We start from the raw sequence: 14,380 nt of genomic DNA, 5'->3' as shown, positions 1-14,380 counted from the left end.
CCAAATTCTCTTGCAATTTTAGGTCAAGATGAAGCTGATAGGGAAGAGGCTATACTGGAGACACAGAAAGAACTTGGGTCCAAGAAGGTACTATCAGGCCATGCATCGACCAGCCCTGGAGCTCACACTACCTATGGCCTTCTCGTTATGTAAATAAAAGATGTCCATATCGATTAAGCCAGTTTGAGTCAAGAAACTTTATGTTACTTTCAGCCCCAAACTTTCTGATACCCAAAACACAGTAGTTAAAATGTGAAACAGTAAAATTAGCCACATGTTCTAAATTTACTAACCAACTTTAATACAGAAAATTGCCCTTGCTTTGACTGGCCAACTACTCCTGTATATAGAGGTTCTTGCTCCATTATTATCAGATTTTCTAAATATGGTACTGATAGATTTAGAATTATGGTTTGAATTTGTGCCTTTTCTTTCAAATGAAGTAAAAATGTTGTTAGAAGACTAGATACTCTTTCTTCATGGCTGACTGCCCAGTTCCTGTTAGGCTGAAATACTGTTTCTCTAACACCAGCTATGCGGGGGTGCTTGGTAAAAGCACAGATTCTTAAGAGGGGCTAGAGAATCAATATCTCTGGGGGTGTAGTTCCAGAGTCTGCATTTAGCAAGCAGGTTATTTTAACACAAATTAAAATTTGACTAATAACTGGCTAATAAATTTGACCAATAAATAAAATTTCTTTATTAGCGGAAAATGTTGGTTTTTACAAAGAGACTATGTTGACCTAAGTTGAAAGGAAACAACAACGTGGAGAAAGTAATGATTCAAAATGTAGCTATAACGGAAAGAAAAAAAGTAAGAGCGAAGTCTTGTCAAACATACAAAATGAAATAAAACAAGAAGGATTCACATTTACCAAAATGTCAATAAATCTAAAAAATCAGACATTATGTATGAAATCATTTTAAGAAACTGTAGGGACTTCCCTGGTGGTCCAGTGGTAAAGAATCTGCCTTCCAATGCAGGGGACCCAGGTTCGATCCCTGGTCGGGGAACAAAGATTCCATATGCCGCGGCGCAACTAAGCCCACGCGCCACAACTACTGAGCTCTCACGCCTCGACAAGAGAGCCCGGGGGCCGCAACCTACAGAGCCCACATGCCCTGGAGCCCACACACCACAAGTAGAGAGAAAACCTGCATGCCACAACTAGAGAGAAGCCGGCGTGCCACAACGAAGACCCGACGTAGCTAAAAAAAAAAAACCAAAAAAACTAATTACTATATTTGAATTTCTACATATAATTGGAAGGAAAAAGCTGCTATTAAAATTTGTTTCAATTATTCTTTCACATTCTGTGGGAAAGGGCAATGTTTATTTCAGAGACAGATGGTGCTTTTAAGAAAACATCTATTTGGGCCTTTTAAATATAAAACGCAAGGTGAGAGCCCCTTGGGATGATAAAGACCATTAGATGTACTTCGTCTGCAGTATTTTTTGGTTTGTTTTGAAATTTAAATTGAATTTGAATATCATTAGGAGGGCTTGGAATCTTAGTTCACCACAGTCCCCACCACTCTTTCTTATGTGAAACTATGCCATGTACTTATATGAACTACCTATAAGATATATGAGGATTTTGTTTTTTAACCTCTGTTCTAGAGGTAGCAAGATTGTAACAAAGAGAACTAAACTACTCAGTATAATAAAGTAACAGTAATTTCAAAGGGAGAAAGTTTCAGGGGGAGAAAGAGAATTAGAAAGGAAAAGAAACAGAGACTGATTAAAACTGGTGGCAGGTTGTGATTTAAGGAGAGAAACAGCCAGTGAGAAAATAATGAATGGCCAAACCTTTATGGCCTCCTTCATTATCCCTAAACTTTCAGTTAAAACCTGAGGTAGTCGGGCTTCCCTGGTGGCGCAGTGGTTGAGAATCTGCCTGCCAATGCAGGGGACACGGGTTCCAGCCCTTGTCTGGGAAGATCCCACATGCCGCGGAGCGACTGGGCCCGTGAGCCACAATTACTGAGCCTGCGCGTCTGGAGCCTGTGCTCCGCAACAAGAGAGGCCGCGATAGTGAGAGGCCTGCGCACCGCGATGAAGAGTGGCCCCCGCTCTCCGCAACTGGAGAAAGCCCTCACACAGAAACGAAGACCCAACACAGCCATAAATAAATAAATAAATAAAATATTAAAAAAAAAAAAAAAAAAAAACACCTGAGGTAGTCAATGGCAGTCATCAATGAAGGTGAAGAGAGAGACAGTGGGTATACAGTATTTCTAGAAAGAAGCTTGGCTGTGAAAAGAGACATAAACTACTATGTCTGTTTAAAGAGAGTAATAACTGGAAAATGATTATATATTGATGCAAAGAACCAGAAGGAGGGAGAAGTTTTAAAATATATGTAAAGAGGGAGAGAATAAATGATGGAGCAAAATTCTTGAAAAGTGGGAGTATTTAGAAACAAAATACAGAAGAATGGATCTTAGACAAAAGGAAGAAGGGCTCACCATAAGAGGTCAGAGTAAGGCAGTGGGAAGAAACATAGTGTGGAAACATACATTTATTTTTGGGTAAGGAGGTGTCAGGAGCTTGAGGAAGTTCATACCTGATGGCCTCTTTTTTCTGTGAAGTTGGGAGTTGGGGGAGCAGGTCACTTGCTGCCACTGAAAGGAGTGTTAAGAGGATTATGAGAAGAATGGATAAGGATGTGAAATAGCTACTGTGGAGAATGAGTAAGCATTGATTAGGGAATCATAGAAATACTGTTGGATGACACTGTTGGCCCGAATGATATTAAAGACTCTGAATACAGTAGCATGAATTCCCTGTGGCTGGTTTTATCCAGCAGTAATCAACAGCCCAAATTACAGAATATAAATGCCTGCCTTAATCTAGAATGGGTAAACGCCATGGACAAACTCGGGAGTTGAGGGAGTGGTGGCTAGAAAATGGTTGAAGTGGTTGCAGGAGTAAACTGTGTAAAAACAAAAGAGACAAAAGCATGTTGATTATGATTAGGTCAAAGAGCAGCTGGAATGGGCATTCAAGAGGTTATGGTCAGAAAACAAGTTATTAGGACTTAAAACGGTTTCAGAGAGAGATTTTCTGAGTGATAGTAGGAAATGAATTTTTGAAGTGAGTGAAGGTAAAAGTCCCAAGAATTTAGGAGGTCAAGGAAATGCAGGCTAGATAAATGGATGGGTCATTCCCATGAATATTGATATCTCGAATGATAGAAAAATCAAGTCATGCATGTAGGAAACATAAACCAAAGGACAAATAAAATATCTTAAATATTCTTCATGTTTACTAAGGGAATGCTACAACTTTAGTACCTCCTTAAGTACATTTAATAACAGCATTTCCACATACCTAAAATATTTGAGTCAACTTAAATTTCATAGCTATCATGGCACTCGTTCCTCAGATCTACTTCAAAAGTAATAGTCTTAATTGAGGAAAGAGTCGTTTTCTATAAGTGGCTATGATAATTTGAAATCAAGCACAATAAAAAGTTCAGAAAAACATAGCCTTCTAAAGCATTTATAATCAAGTTTTATCTCTTAGTCCAAAGACCTGCAGAATCTTTCCTTAGTTTGGAATTGTGCTCCTTATCTACCAAATGAGCATCTCTCCCTTTATACTTCAAACATTTGTTTTAATTTGGAAATTAGCAGCCTGCTCTTAAAAGATTCAGCTGAGCTGACCCTCATTTAAAGTCCTAAACACACATGAATAGGGAGAGCTAGAGATCTGAGCATACAAATCCTTAAAACAGAAATAACATCTCAAGGTGCCAGTGAGGCTTATTAGAAGAGCATCCACTAGGCAGTACATTCCCTACCATACCAGAAAGCCAGGCGGTTAATTCCTTAATCTGAAAGTAGGTCATGAATACTTCAGCCTTAAGGCATCACTGTTTATTGGATGAAATGAGGGTCAGCATTGGGTGCCTTGGCCCAGCAATCAAGGTAAGATGGAGAAAGGGCAATTGGCCATGGAAACAAGCTGGTTCCCTTTATGTCAGGAAAGCAAGTCTCCCTAGGATACCTCTCAGCAACTTGCACTGACATTTCATTGGCGGCACTGTGTTACAAAGCCAACCCAAAATGCAAAGAATATTAAAGATATCAAGTATAATATTTTTTTTCCTGTGTCTATATAGTAGAAGGAGGAAAGAAAGGAGAGGTGTTGAGTAAGCCAACTTGGCATGGCACACCGAGAAAGAGCCAAATCAAGCAGGTGTATCTTATATTACTATTTTTTAAAATTAATTAATTAATTTTTTGGCTGAGTTGGGTCTTCATGGCTGCGCACGGGCCTTCTCTAGTTGCAGCAAGCGGGAGCTACTCTTCATTGCGGTGTGTGGGCTTCTCATTGCGGTGGCTTCTCTTGTTGCGGAGCACGGGCTCTAGGCACACGGGCTTCAGTAGTTGCAGCATGTGGGTTCGGTAGTTGTGGCACACGGGCTTAGTTGCTCCATGGCATGTGAGATCTTCCCAGACCAGGGATCGAACCCGTGTACCCTGCATTGGCACCTGGATTCTTAACCACTGCACCACTAGGGAAGTCCCCTTATACTACTATTTTAAAGCATACATTTTAGACTAACTAGAATAAACTGGAAATTCTAAAGACAAGAGATGTGAATGGGATTTGTCTTTTGATGTTGAACTCAAGGAGCTCATCTGTGATCTTCACCGTGAGTGAATGTTATCAATAAAATCTCTAGATACAATTAAATAAAACAATACCCAAAGAACCTAAAGCTTCTTACCCATTTATGAATCTTCAATGGGTTTTCATCTTAGGCCCCACCTTAAACACCCCTGGTACTCCCTAGGATTTTGCTTTTGGCATCCTCCTTTTCTGTTCTACCCTCATTCACACCTACAACTTCAAGAATTTTCTGCATACTGATGACTCACAATTTTTTTTTCTCTCCAGCCCAAACCGTTCTTCTGCCCCAGATCCATATTCCAATTACACGCTGGCTATCTCTAGCTGGCTGTTTCCTAGACATAATAATCTTAAAGAATACAAAAGAGAATCTATTCTTGGCTTAGTAAAACCTGTTCCTCTTCCTGTATTTTTGATCTCATTATGGCAGCACCTAGTTTCCCAAGCTAAGATCTTTGGAGTCATTTTTACTGTTACCTTTTCCTCACTCTATATTCACCAAATCCTTTTGATTTTACTATTAAACAAACTCCTAATTCCATCCTCTTCTCTCAATCCGCACTGCCATAGATCTACTTCAGGTCCTCATCAGCTTTCATCTAAACTACTACAACTCCTTTAAATTAGTATTTTTTTGCCATTATTTCTTCCCTTTTTCTGGTCTACATCCTATCTTCTTAAATATCAGCCCCAAAACCAAATCTGATTTGTATAACAACATCCATTGGCTCTTAAATACCTAAAGGGTAAAGTTGAACTCTTTCCCATGGTTGTAGCCTCATTTTCCATGATTTTTTCCCCTTGTTTCCCCTTCTTCCTCCCTCATATACTCTACACTGCAGACATACTTACCATTCCATACATCTTATACACCTCCAGGTTTTGGTGTCTTTTTGTGTTTTCGGCACAGCTGTTCCTTCTGTTTATGATGGCTTTATTATCTCCCTTCTTTAATTCTTATCCTTTAAAGTACATTCTTGAAAGCAAATTCTTATCCTTTCTAAAAGATCCAGCTCAAATATCACAACCTCTGTGAAGCTTTCCTCATCTCCACAGAGCAGAGGTTTACCTCTCTATTAAAATGCTGTTCATGGGACTTCCCTGGTGGCGCAGTGGTTAAGAATCCGCCTGCCAATGCAGGGGACACGGTTTCGACCTCCTGGTCTGGGAAGATCCCACATGCCACGGAGCAACCAAGCCCGTGTGCCACACTACTGAGCCTGCGCTCTAGAGCCCACGAGCCACAACTACTGAGCCTGTGCACCACAACTACCGAAGCCCACTCGCCTACAGCCTGTGCTCCGCAACAAGAGAAGCCACCGCAATGAGAAGCCCACGCATCACAATGAAGAGTAGCCCCCGCTCGCTGCAACTAGAGAAAGCCCATGTGCAGCAACAAAGACTCAACGCAGCCAAAAAAAAAAAAAAAGTCCTGTTCATGTTGTATTATGGTATCTGTTTACATGTCTTTCCATCACTTCATCTGTATATGTACAGTATACAGGCATAGAACCAGTACTATATAAATGTTTGGTGAGTGAATAAACCAATTCCTAATAAAATCAGGCTCAGTTTCCTATTTGTATATTTAAGGAAAGATGGAAGAATTACATTGCAAAATGTTTTAGTATCTCTAAATTAAATCAATGATTAAAAAATAGTATCTTGGGAGACAGGCACACTGTTGGTGAGACTTCAGACTGGTATAATCTCTAAGGAGAGGAATTTGTTAATATTAACCAAAAATCTTAAAATGCACATACTCTTTGGGCAATTTGACATCTAAGAATTTATCCTATACTTACACAACTGGGCAAAAACCACATACAAGGATATTCACTGCAGAACTGGTTGTAACAGCAAACCGTTTGAAATAAATGTCTCTCAAAGGGACTGGTTAACTATGGTACCTACAGATAATAAAATACTATGTAACTATTAAAAAGAATAAGGTGGGTCTATGTATTTGTCATATCTACAAGATAATGTGTGAAGTGAAAAAAGAAAGATACAGAAGACTGTGCATGATGTGCAAACATTAGTGTTTTTTAAAAAGGGGAGATATTCTACATATGTTTGTATATGTATTTCAATACTGAAAGAATGCATAAGAAACTGCTTTCAAGTGGTTCCTCTGGAGAGGAAAATTGGGAGCTAGGGTCAGCATTGGGAGACTTACTTTTCATTGAATATCGTATCTTTTAAATTTTGTAGCATTTACCCATAATAGGTAGTTAAATAAATGAATGCAATGAAGCTTTACTAATAAAATGCCAATCAGTTGCATAAAACTTTATGATTAAGCATTGGAATACCCTAACAGCAATTTTCAATCTTTTCTTGTTCATAGTTTTTTCCCCCCTCATGGGAAAAGTCTGTAGACACTGTTCAGTTGTTCAGTCATTCAAACAATTATTCAGTGATCATTAGGTGCCAGGGATACAAAGATACAGAAGACATATGACACTCAAAGGGCTCACACTCTAGTAGTGAGAACAAACATGTATTCAAATTATCTCAATATAAACAGTTATTTCTCATTCAAAGCTTCTCCAATAGCTGGTAAGTATAAACCCAACATTACTTCCCAGAGACTGCTTTCTGGGTTGCAGCAGCAAGAATGACAGCCATAAGGAAAGGGTAGGGAAGTGTGACCATGACTTAACATAGGTAGCAGGTAAAAGTAAAACCAGAGAGCAGTGGTAGGCCAGGCTCTGGCCAAGTGATGGTGATGAAAAAAAGAACTGTAACTTAACAATTAACGGCACCAGAATTCTCCAACATGTTTAAACAACTGGCAATATTATATTAAAAAAGCAAGAAAAAAAAAGGGTAGGCATGAGTGATTAAGCAAATATTTTATACAGAAATTACTGATAAACCAAAAACATTCTCATGCTGTGCCTTCCCTTTTTAAAAAATAATAAGCTCATATTAAACAATTACATAAGATACGACATTTATGGCAGCTGAGGATGACAAGCAATCAGTGATTCTTGCAATCATGTTAGAAGTTGAAGTGATGAAGCATTTAATATATGTGTTGTTAATTTCTTCATGTACTTTCAGTCAAATATTATTCCTACTTTAGAGTCAGACACAAGATAATGGTATTTGTTATATCCATAACATCTTTTCATCTGGCGATCTCAAAGCACTTGCAAGCATTCATTAATTCCCAATATCCTGGTCAGATACATTACAGAAGTAAACTGGGGCACAGAGAAGGTGAACAGGTCAAGGGCAATCAAAAAAATCAATAATTGATTTGGAAAAAACATTTATATTCTGGTTCTTGCTCCTGGTTCTAAGTCATACCCCCATCACAAAATGCTTCTTCTCTTAAAAGGGTCTACCAGAGCTATTTATCTTTTTTTTGTTGTTGTTTTGTTTTGTTTTTAATGAAAGTGTTTATTGGCAATAAACTTAGCCCTCAACTTACTTGTATTTACAGTATCATTTTGAAATGGATACTCTAAGAGAACTTTTGTTTATACTCAGGATAAAAATTACACAGTATTTTTTTTTGTACTCACAATTGTTTCATTTTTTTTTCACACACACACACACACTGTATTGTATTTTTACAAGAGATAAATAGACTGACACCATGCATTGTACATGGATGACCACAACACAAGAAACAATGATTGCAATTACCAAACACGAAACACACTCATACTATGTCATAATATTGACATTCAGTCCGGTAATCCTCCATGTAACGAGCTATTTATCTTTGATGTTAAACAAAATGATTAAATACAGTTCAATAAATGTAAAATGAGTTTTACAAATGAAGAAATAGAAGTGGGCTGATTTTCAATAAGGATTTGAGTCCTATTTGTTGGAACAGATTGAGAAAAAGCATTACTAAATTTCTAAATTCTAGGGTTAGAATTGTCTATGTTTTCCCACACACCGTTCTATTTTTCTATGGACTAAGTTATGTCCAATAACTTTTTTAGTCCTCAAACAAACTTCCCTGCAATGCAGCTATTTTAATTAATAGAACAAATGTATCAATGAACATCAATGAAATAACCAAAACCATAGACATTCAGTACAGTGTATTATAAGCAATCATTAGTCTTATATGGCAACAGAACCCTCTACATTCTATGGTTGAAGACTATAATAAACCCATATAGTATCACAGTACACTTAGTGATTACCACAAAAAATTACCATGCAAAAAGGAAAACTGAAGTGTTAACTACATAAAACTCACAGCACTCTTTAGAAATTTAAGTTTTATATCTTACTCTATTTAAAAAGCTATTAATTCCTGATACTACTTTTGATTTATTTTAGAACAAGAATCATTAGTTACAAGCAGAATTTGGTAAGATTTGAAAGCGTTTAAAATTTTTTTAAATGAAGCCCTGGATTATTATGTGAATTGCATTTAGTGAAACCGAAGGTTTTCTTCCTAAATGCCTACCTGCGCATTGGCTTTCCTTCCATGCAACATGAAAAGTACCCTTCACCACACTCTAAAGCCGAACCTAAGACAACAGAAAAGCAGTAACTTAAAAACTATTTCTGATCTTTCCGATAACAATCTCTATACAATAATTTCGTTCAGTGATAAAGAATTTTATATCCTATTACACGACAGGCCTTTTGCAGATGCACAATCATAACCCTTACCTAGTACCTTTAAGATGACTTTACTCTGAATGCTAAAAAGATTATATGTGAATGTGAGGGTAAGTGCGCTAAATAGTCCCGACTGCTAGGTTAGTCTTGTCTCTCTTCAAAAAGTGCTTTGGAGACATTTAACTTTGACCTATCAAGTATATCTACAGAGTATTCACCAGATACCCGTAGCAGTACTAACATGATAGATCGGATAGGGAACACGCTGGTTTAACAACGGATCTGAAAGCTGTTAAGCTGTCCCGAAGGGACAGGAGTAGGAGCAGTCATTTGCCTTTAAAAACAAACAACTCCACTTTCGATAGCCCGAGCAGATAGAACAGGGTAGAGAAACTATGGCTCCAGACTAACATTCTCTTTACAAGCCCTTCCCTCAATTCCCGAAACAATGTCCACCACCCACTTGGCAAGATTTCGCTAGGTCCCGAGGGTTAAGTGGGACTCACGATATCCACTTCCTTCCCCGCAAATTCCAGCCCCTGTCTAGGGAAGTTGTCCAGGGTGCGGAACCCCACGCCCTCAGACAGAACGGCCCAGCGCCTTCCCTGGCTCCGGGGTAGGGCTGTCAGCCAGCTCGAGCGCAGTCTGGTGCCCCGCAAGGCCCAGCCCCAGTCCCCTAACAGCCCCTTCCTGGTGCCGAATGACAGGCGGCGGGAGACGCACGGCCCTCACCCAATGGGCAGCTCGGCAACTTGGGACCACAGATTTGCAAAGCGAGTTCTGGGTGCTGTCCACTGTCCCCTGCTCTAAGGCTGCTAACCTACCGGCTCCGACACTTTCTTCTCTGCAGTAGGCTCCTTTGCCTCCTCCGCCCGCCGCCTCCTCTCTGGCCTCTTCTCTGCCTCGGGTAGCGCAAGGAGGATGCCGCTCCTCGGGCCTATTTCCTCCGCACCCTCCGCCCCACTTCAGCAGCAGGAAGTGGTCCTGTTTCTAAATCGTTCCCTCTGGAACCCACGTACTCTGCCAAGAGGTTCCGGCGCGGATAAGGAAGTAGATGCGCCCTTTGTTGAGGGCTTAGGTCCCTTCAAAGACTGCCAGTCCTCGTTACCAGGTCCTTGTATCCCGACGGTGACCACTGTGCTAGTTCACCGCTGAACTGGCAGTATTTGAATACTGAAGGCTTCTTTCTTCTTTGTTTTCCCCATCAGAAGCCAATAGAAAGATGGAACGAGTCACGGAAAGCCAGGAATTTTGATTTATTTGTAGCTGGCGCGTTTCCTGTTGGCACAATCTTTTCCCTAATCGTGGATTGAATGATTGACACATGCGTACATGCAGTCGGCATATATCTATTAGGCCCCATATATCTATTAGGTCCCAGATTTCCCAATTTAGCTTTCAAGACACCAGGGTTTTACTCAGGATTTTAAGGCTATGTCAGCTTCTCTTTCACTTAGTATTCTACAAGAGACACTTCACCAAACACTTCTCTGAACTCACTTCAGTATTACTGAGAAAAAAAAAAAAAAAAAAAACTTTTGTCAGTTTGTCCTTTGCCTGATTTTCCCATAGCACACAGCCACCTAATTTTCACTATATGTTTAGAAAACAAACAAGTGATAGGGTGGGGGATACAATTTCAGTAATATCAGTGAAAGACTGTTGCTGGTTTCCTGATAACTATTATAGGCTGAGCATGAACGTAACCAGATTTTCTTTAGCTGTTCTTCACATGGAATCTACACAGATTTTTGCAGTTGTGTCTGAAAGGGAAAGAATGCATTTTGTTAATTAGCTTGTAGTGGGACATGCATGGTCTTTAGATCCAGACACCGATAGTTTCAAATCCTAGTCCTGTGATTCACCAGATTTGTGATCTTGGTCAAATTTCTTAATCACTTAGGCATTAGTTTCTTTTGTGTAAAAGGGAAATAATACTCTTTTTATACAATTGTTGAGAGAAGTAAATTATAATGAAGATCATGTGTGTCTGGCACTTAGTAGGCACTCAACAAATGTCAGTTTTCTCTCCTCTTTCTTTAAATGGACTCAACTGAGCACTTATTGCATGCCAAATACCATGCTAGGCTTTGGAAATACAGTTGTGAACAAGATAGACACCATCCTGAAGCTCTAGTGATCATTTATGTGGTTATGATGGTTGACTTTCGAACAACTTTTTCATTATGAGTAATTGGTCTAAACCATCTCCATACAAATGACCAATACAGACTAATGAGAAATCAGAGGAAATCTAATGGGGACTGTGGGGTAAGATTTCCTAGCATTTTTAGAAGAGATGCAGGAAGAAATATCATCTTTTCCCTTTGGCCATTGTTGTGCCTGGATGAGACACCTGGAAGCACCACAACCGTTTTGCAATTATGAGGGAAGGCAGAGGAGAATGAAGCTAGACAAAAAGGATGGTAGAACAGAGAGACTGAAAGAATTGGGATTCTTGAATGTAGTTTTTAAACTACTAATTCTCCCTTGCCCAGACACTTCCCTATTGCTGGCCTTGTAGTTATGTGAGATAATAAATTTCCAATAAGCGAGTTGGGGGTTTCTATTAATTGCAGCCAAAAGCATACTAGTTTGTGTAAAAGGATATAGACAAAATAAACAAGTAAACAAATAAGTAAAATAATTTCAGTCAGTGGCAAATGCTATCTAGGAAAGAGCTAAACAGGTGATGTTATGGACAGTGACTATTTGGGGAAAGGAGAGGCTGCTTTAAGTAGCATGATCAGGTAAGTTCTCTCTGAAAAGGTGGGTTGAGATCTAAAAGGTGAGGGAGAAGCAATCCAGGTGGAAAGCTGGGAGAAGAGTGTTTCAAGTAGAGTGAATAGCAAAGGGAAATGACCTGAGACATAAATAAGTTCATCCTGTTCAAGGAACTTAAAAAAAGCCACTGTGAGTAGAAATAATATTAGATATGAGGTAAGAAAGATAGGCAAGAACAAGATCATATATTGTCTTGAAAGATATTGTAAGAAGTTCAGATTTTATTTTAAATTCTATGGAAGATATTTGGAGATATTTCAGCTCAGTTTAGGTTTAACAGTTGATCCTAAATTCAAAACCTTGAAAATTAGAGGAGGAAAATGTGGATGTTCCATATTAACTATAGGGACAGTCACATGTGGGAAAGAATACAGATCAATATTTCAAGAACTGTTCTTGCTATGGCTGATGGAAAATAAAGGCAGATTTTATTTGATTAAATTGGGGATTTTAATGAAGAAATTTTTCCTTGGTAAAATTCAATAATACAATTAATTAATGGCTATAATCCAAAATAACTGCCGTCCATAGCTAATCATTAGTCCCAGAGTGTGTTAATGACTTATAAAGGAACCAAATGTAGGCACTAAGATAGCTCTCAGTTTTTACTTTCTCATCTGGGAATTTAAGGTTGACTTCAGATGCAAAATAATAAGACTAAGCCAGAAAGCAGTGAGTTTTGAGTTGGGGATAGGAAATTCTAGGGAGTTTTAGGAGGGGTATGTGGTTGGTTTTAGGTAGATTTAATTTAAATCTATGATTTAACATCCATGAACTTGGATATCTTGTGTAAGCAACCCAAACTGTGCTTATATAAACTCCTCTGTAAAATGGAAAACAATTTTACAATATTCATAGTGCTATAGGAAGTAGTAGATAATAATCATCACAAATTCTACAAAAATATCCTTAAAAACAAAACACTAGGAGAGAGAGATTATCCTCACTCTATAGATGAGGACGTTGAGGCACATATGTGTTAAATGATTGACTTAAGATTCTGCAGCTAGTTAGCATTAAACTAGTAAGTGATAAAGTATAGAGTTAAATAAAATCAATCTAATGCCACTCCCCCTCATCTTATAATTAAAAAATTTGTCACATGAATTGTAGGAAACTCTTCTGCACAAAATGAAAAGGCAACCTACTAAATGGGAGAAAATATTTGCAACACATATATCTGATAAGGGGTTAATATCCAAAATATATAAAGAACTCATACAACTTAATGGCAAAAAACAAACAAACAAAAATCAATCTAATTTAAAAATGGGCAGATGACCTGGATACACATTTTTCCAAGGAAGACATACAGATGGCCAATGGGCACATGAAAAGTTGCTCAGCATCACTAATCATCAGGGAAATGCAAATCAAGACCGTAATGAGATATCACCTCACATCTTTTAGAATGGCTATTATCAAAAAGACAAGAAATAAGTGTTGATGAAGATGTGAAGAAAAGGGAATTTTGTGTACTGTTGGGGGAAATGTAAACTAGTGCAACCACTATGGAAAACAGTATGGAGGTTCCTAAAAAATTTAAAAATAGAACTACCATATGATCCAGAAATTCTACTTCTGAGTATTTATCTGAAGAAAATGAAAACACTAACTCGAAAAGATATATATACCCCCAAGTTCATTGGACCATTATTTACAATAGCCAAAATATGGAAACAACCTAAGTGTCCATCAATGGATGAATGGATAAAGAAAATGTTATATATATATAATGGAATATTATTCAGCCATAAAAATAATGAAATTTTATCCATTTGTGACAACATGGATGGACCTTGAGGGCATTATGCTAAGTGAAATAAGTCAGACAGAGAAAAACAAATACCATATGATTTCATTTATATGTGGAATCTAACAAGCAAACAAAAAACAAGCTCATAGATACAGAGAACAGACTGATGGTTGCAAAGGCAGGAGGTGGGCGAAGTGGGTGAAGTAGGTCAAAAGGTACAAGCTTCCATTATAAAATAAGTAAGTCATGGGGATGTAATGTACAACATGGGGACTATAGTTTATAATGCTGTATTGCATATTTGAAAGTTGCTAAGAGAGTAGATCTTAAAAGTTCACATCTCAAGAAAAAATAGTTTGTAACTATGTATAGTGATAAATGTTAATTAGACTTACTATGGTGATCATTTTTTAATAAATGCAAATATCAAATAGTTATTCTGTAAACCTGAAATGAATATAATGTTATATGTCAATTATACCTCAATTAAAAAAAACCCACAAAAATAACTTTTAGAAATTAAGGAGAGCAAACTTTAAATGAAATGGTATTGCTTTTGTCTTTAAAAAATATATATATATGAATTATAGGCAGAT

The 14,380-nt window shown here is 38.0% G+C and overlaps 1 protein-coding gene across 1 annotated transcript in view; it reads right to left on the bottom strand.

The window, feature by feature from the left end:
* Positions 1–10,205, bottom strand: part of KLHL20 (kelch like family member 20) — an 80,746-nt gene extending 70,541 nt beyond the window's left edge. Inside the window, exons 1-2 of the mRNA XM_007165341.3 lie at positions 10,069–10,205; positions 9,087–9,150 (exon numbers count right to left, since the gene is read on the bottom strand). Coding sequence (XP_007165403.1) covers positions 9,087–9,109 — 23 coding nt within the window. The 5' untranslated portion in view covers positions 9,110–9,150; positions 10,069–10,205. The remainder of the gene's footprint in view (positions 1–9,086; positions 9,151–10,068) is intronic.
* Between the last annotated feature and the right edge of the window lie 4,175 nt (positions 10,206–14,380).

Source organism: Balaenoptera acutorostrata, chromosome 1, assembly GCF_949987535.1.
Source record: "Balaenoptera acutorostrata chromosome 1, mBalAcu1.1, whole genome shotgun sequence".
NCBI lineage: Eukaryota > Metazoa > Chordata > Mammalia > Artiodactyla > Balaenopteridae > Balaenoptera > Balaenoptera acutorostrata.
The sequence above is the reverse complement of the archived record's forward strand: the minus strand, read 5'-3'. Positions and strand labels throughout refer to the sequence as shown.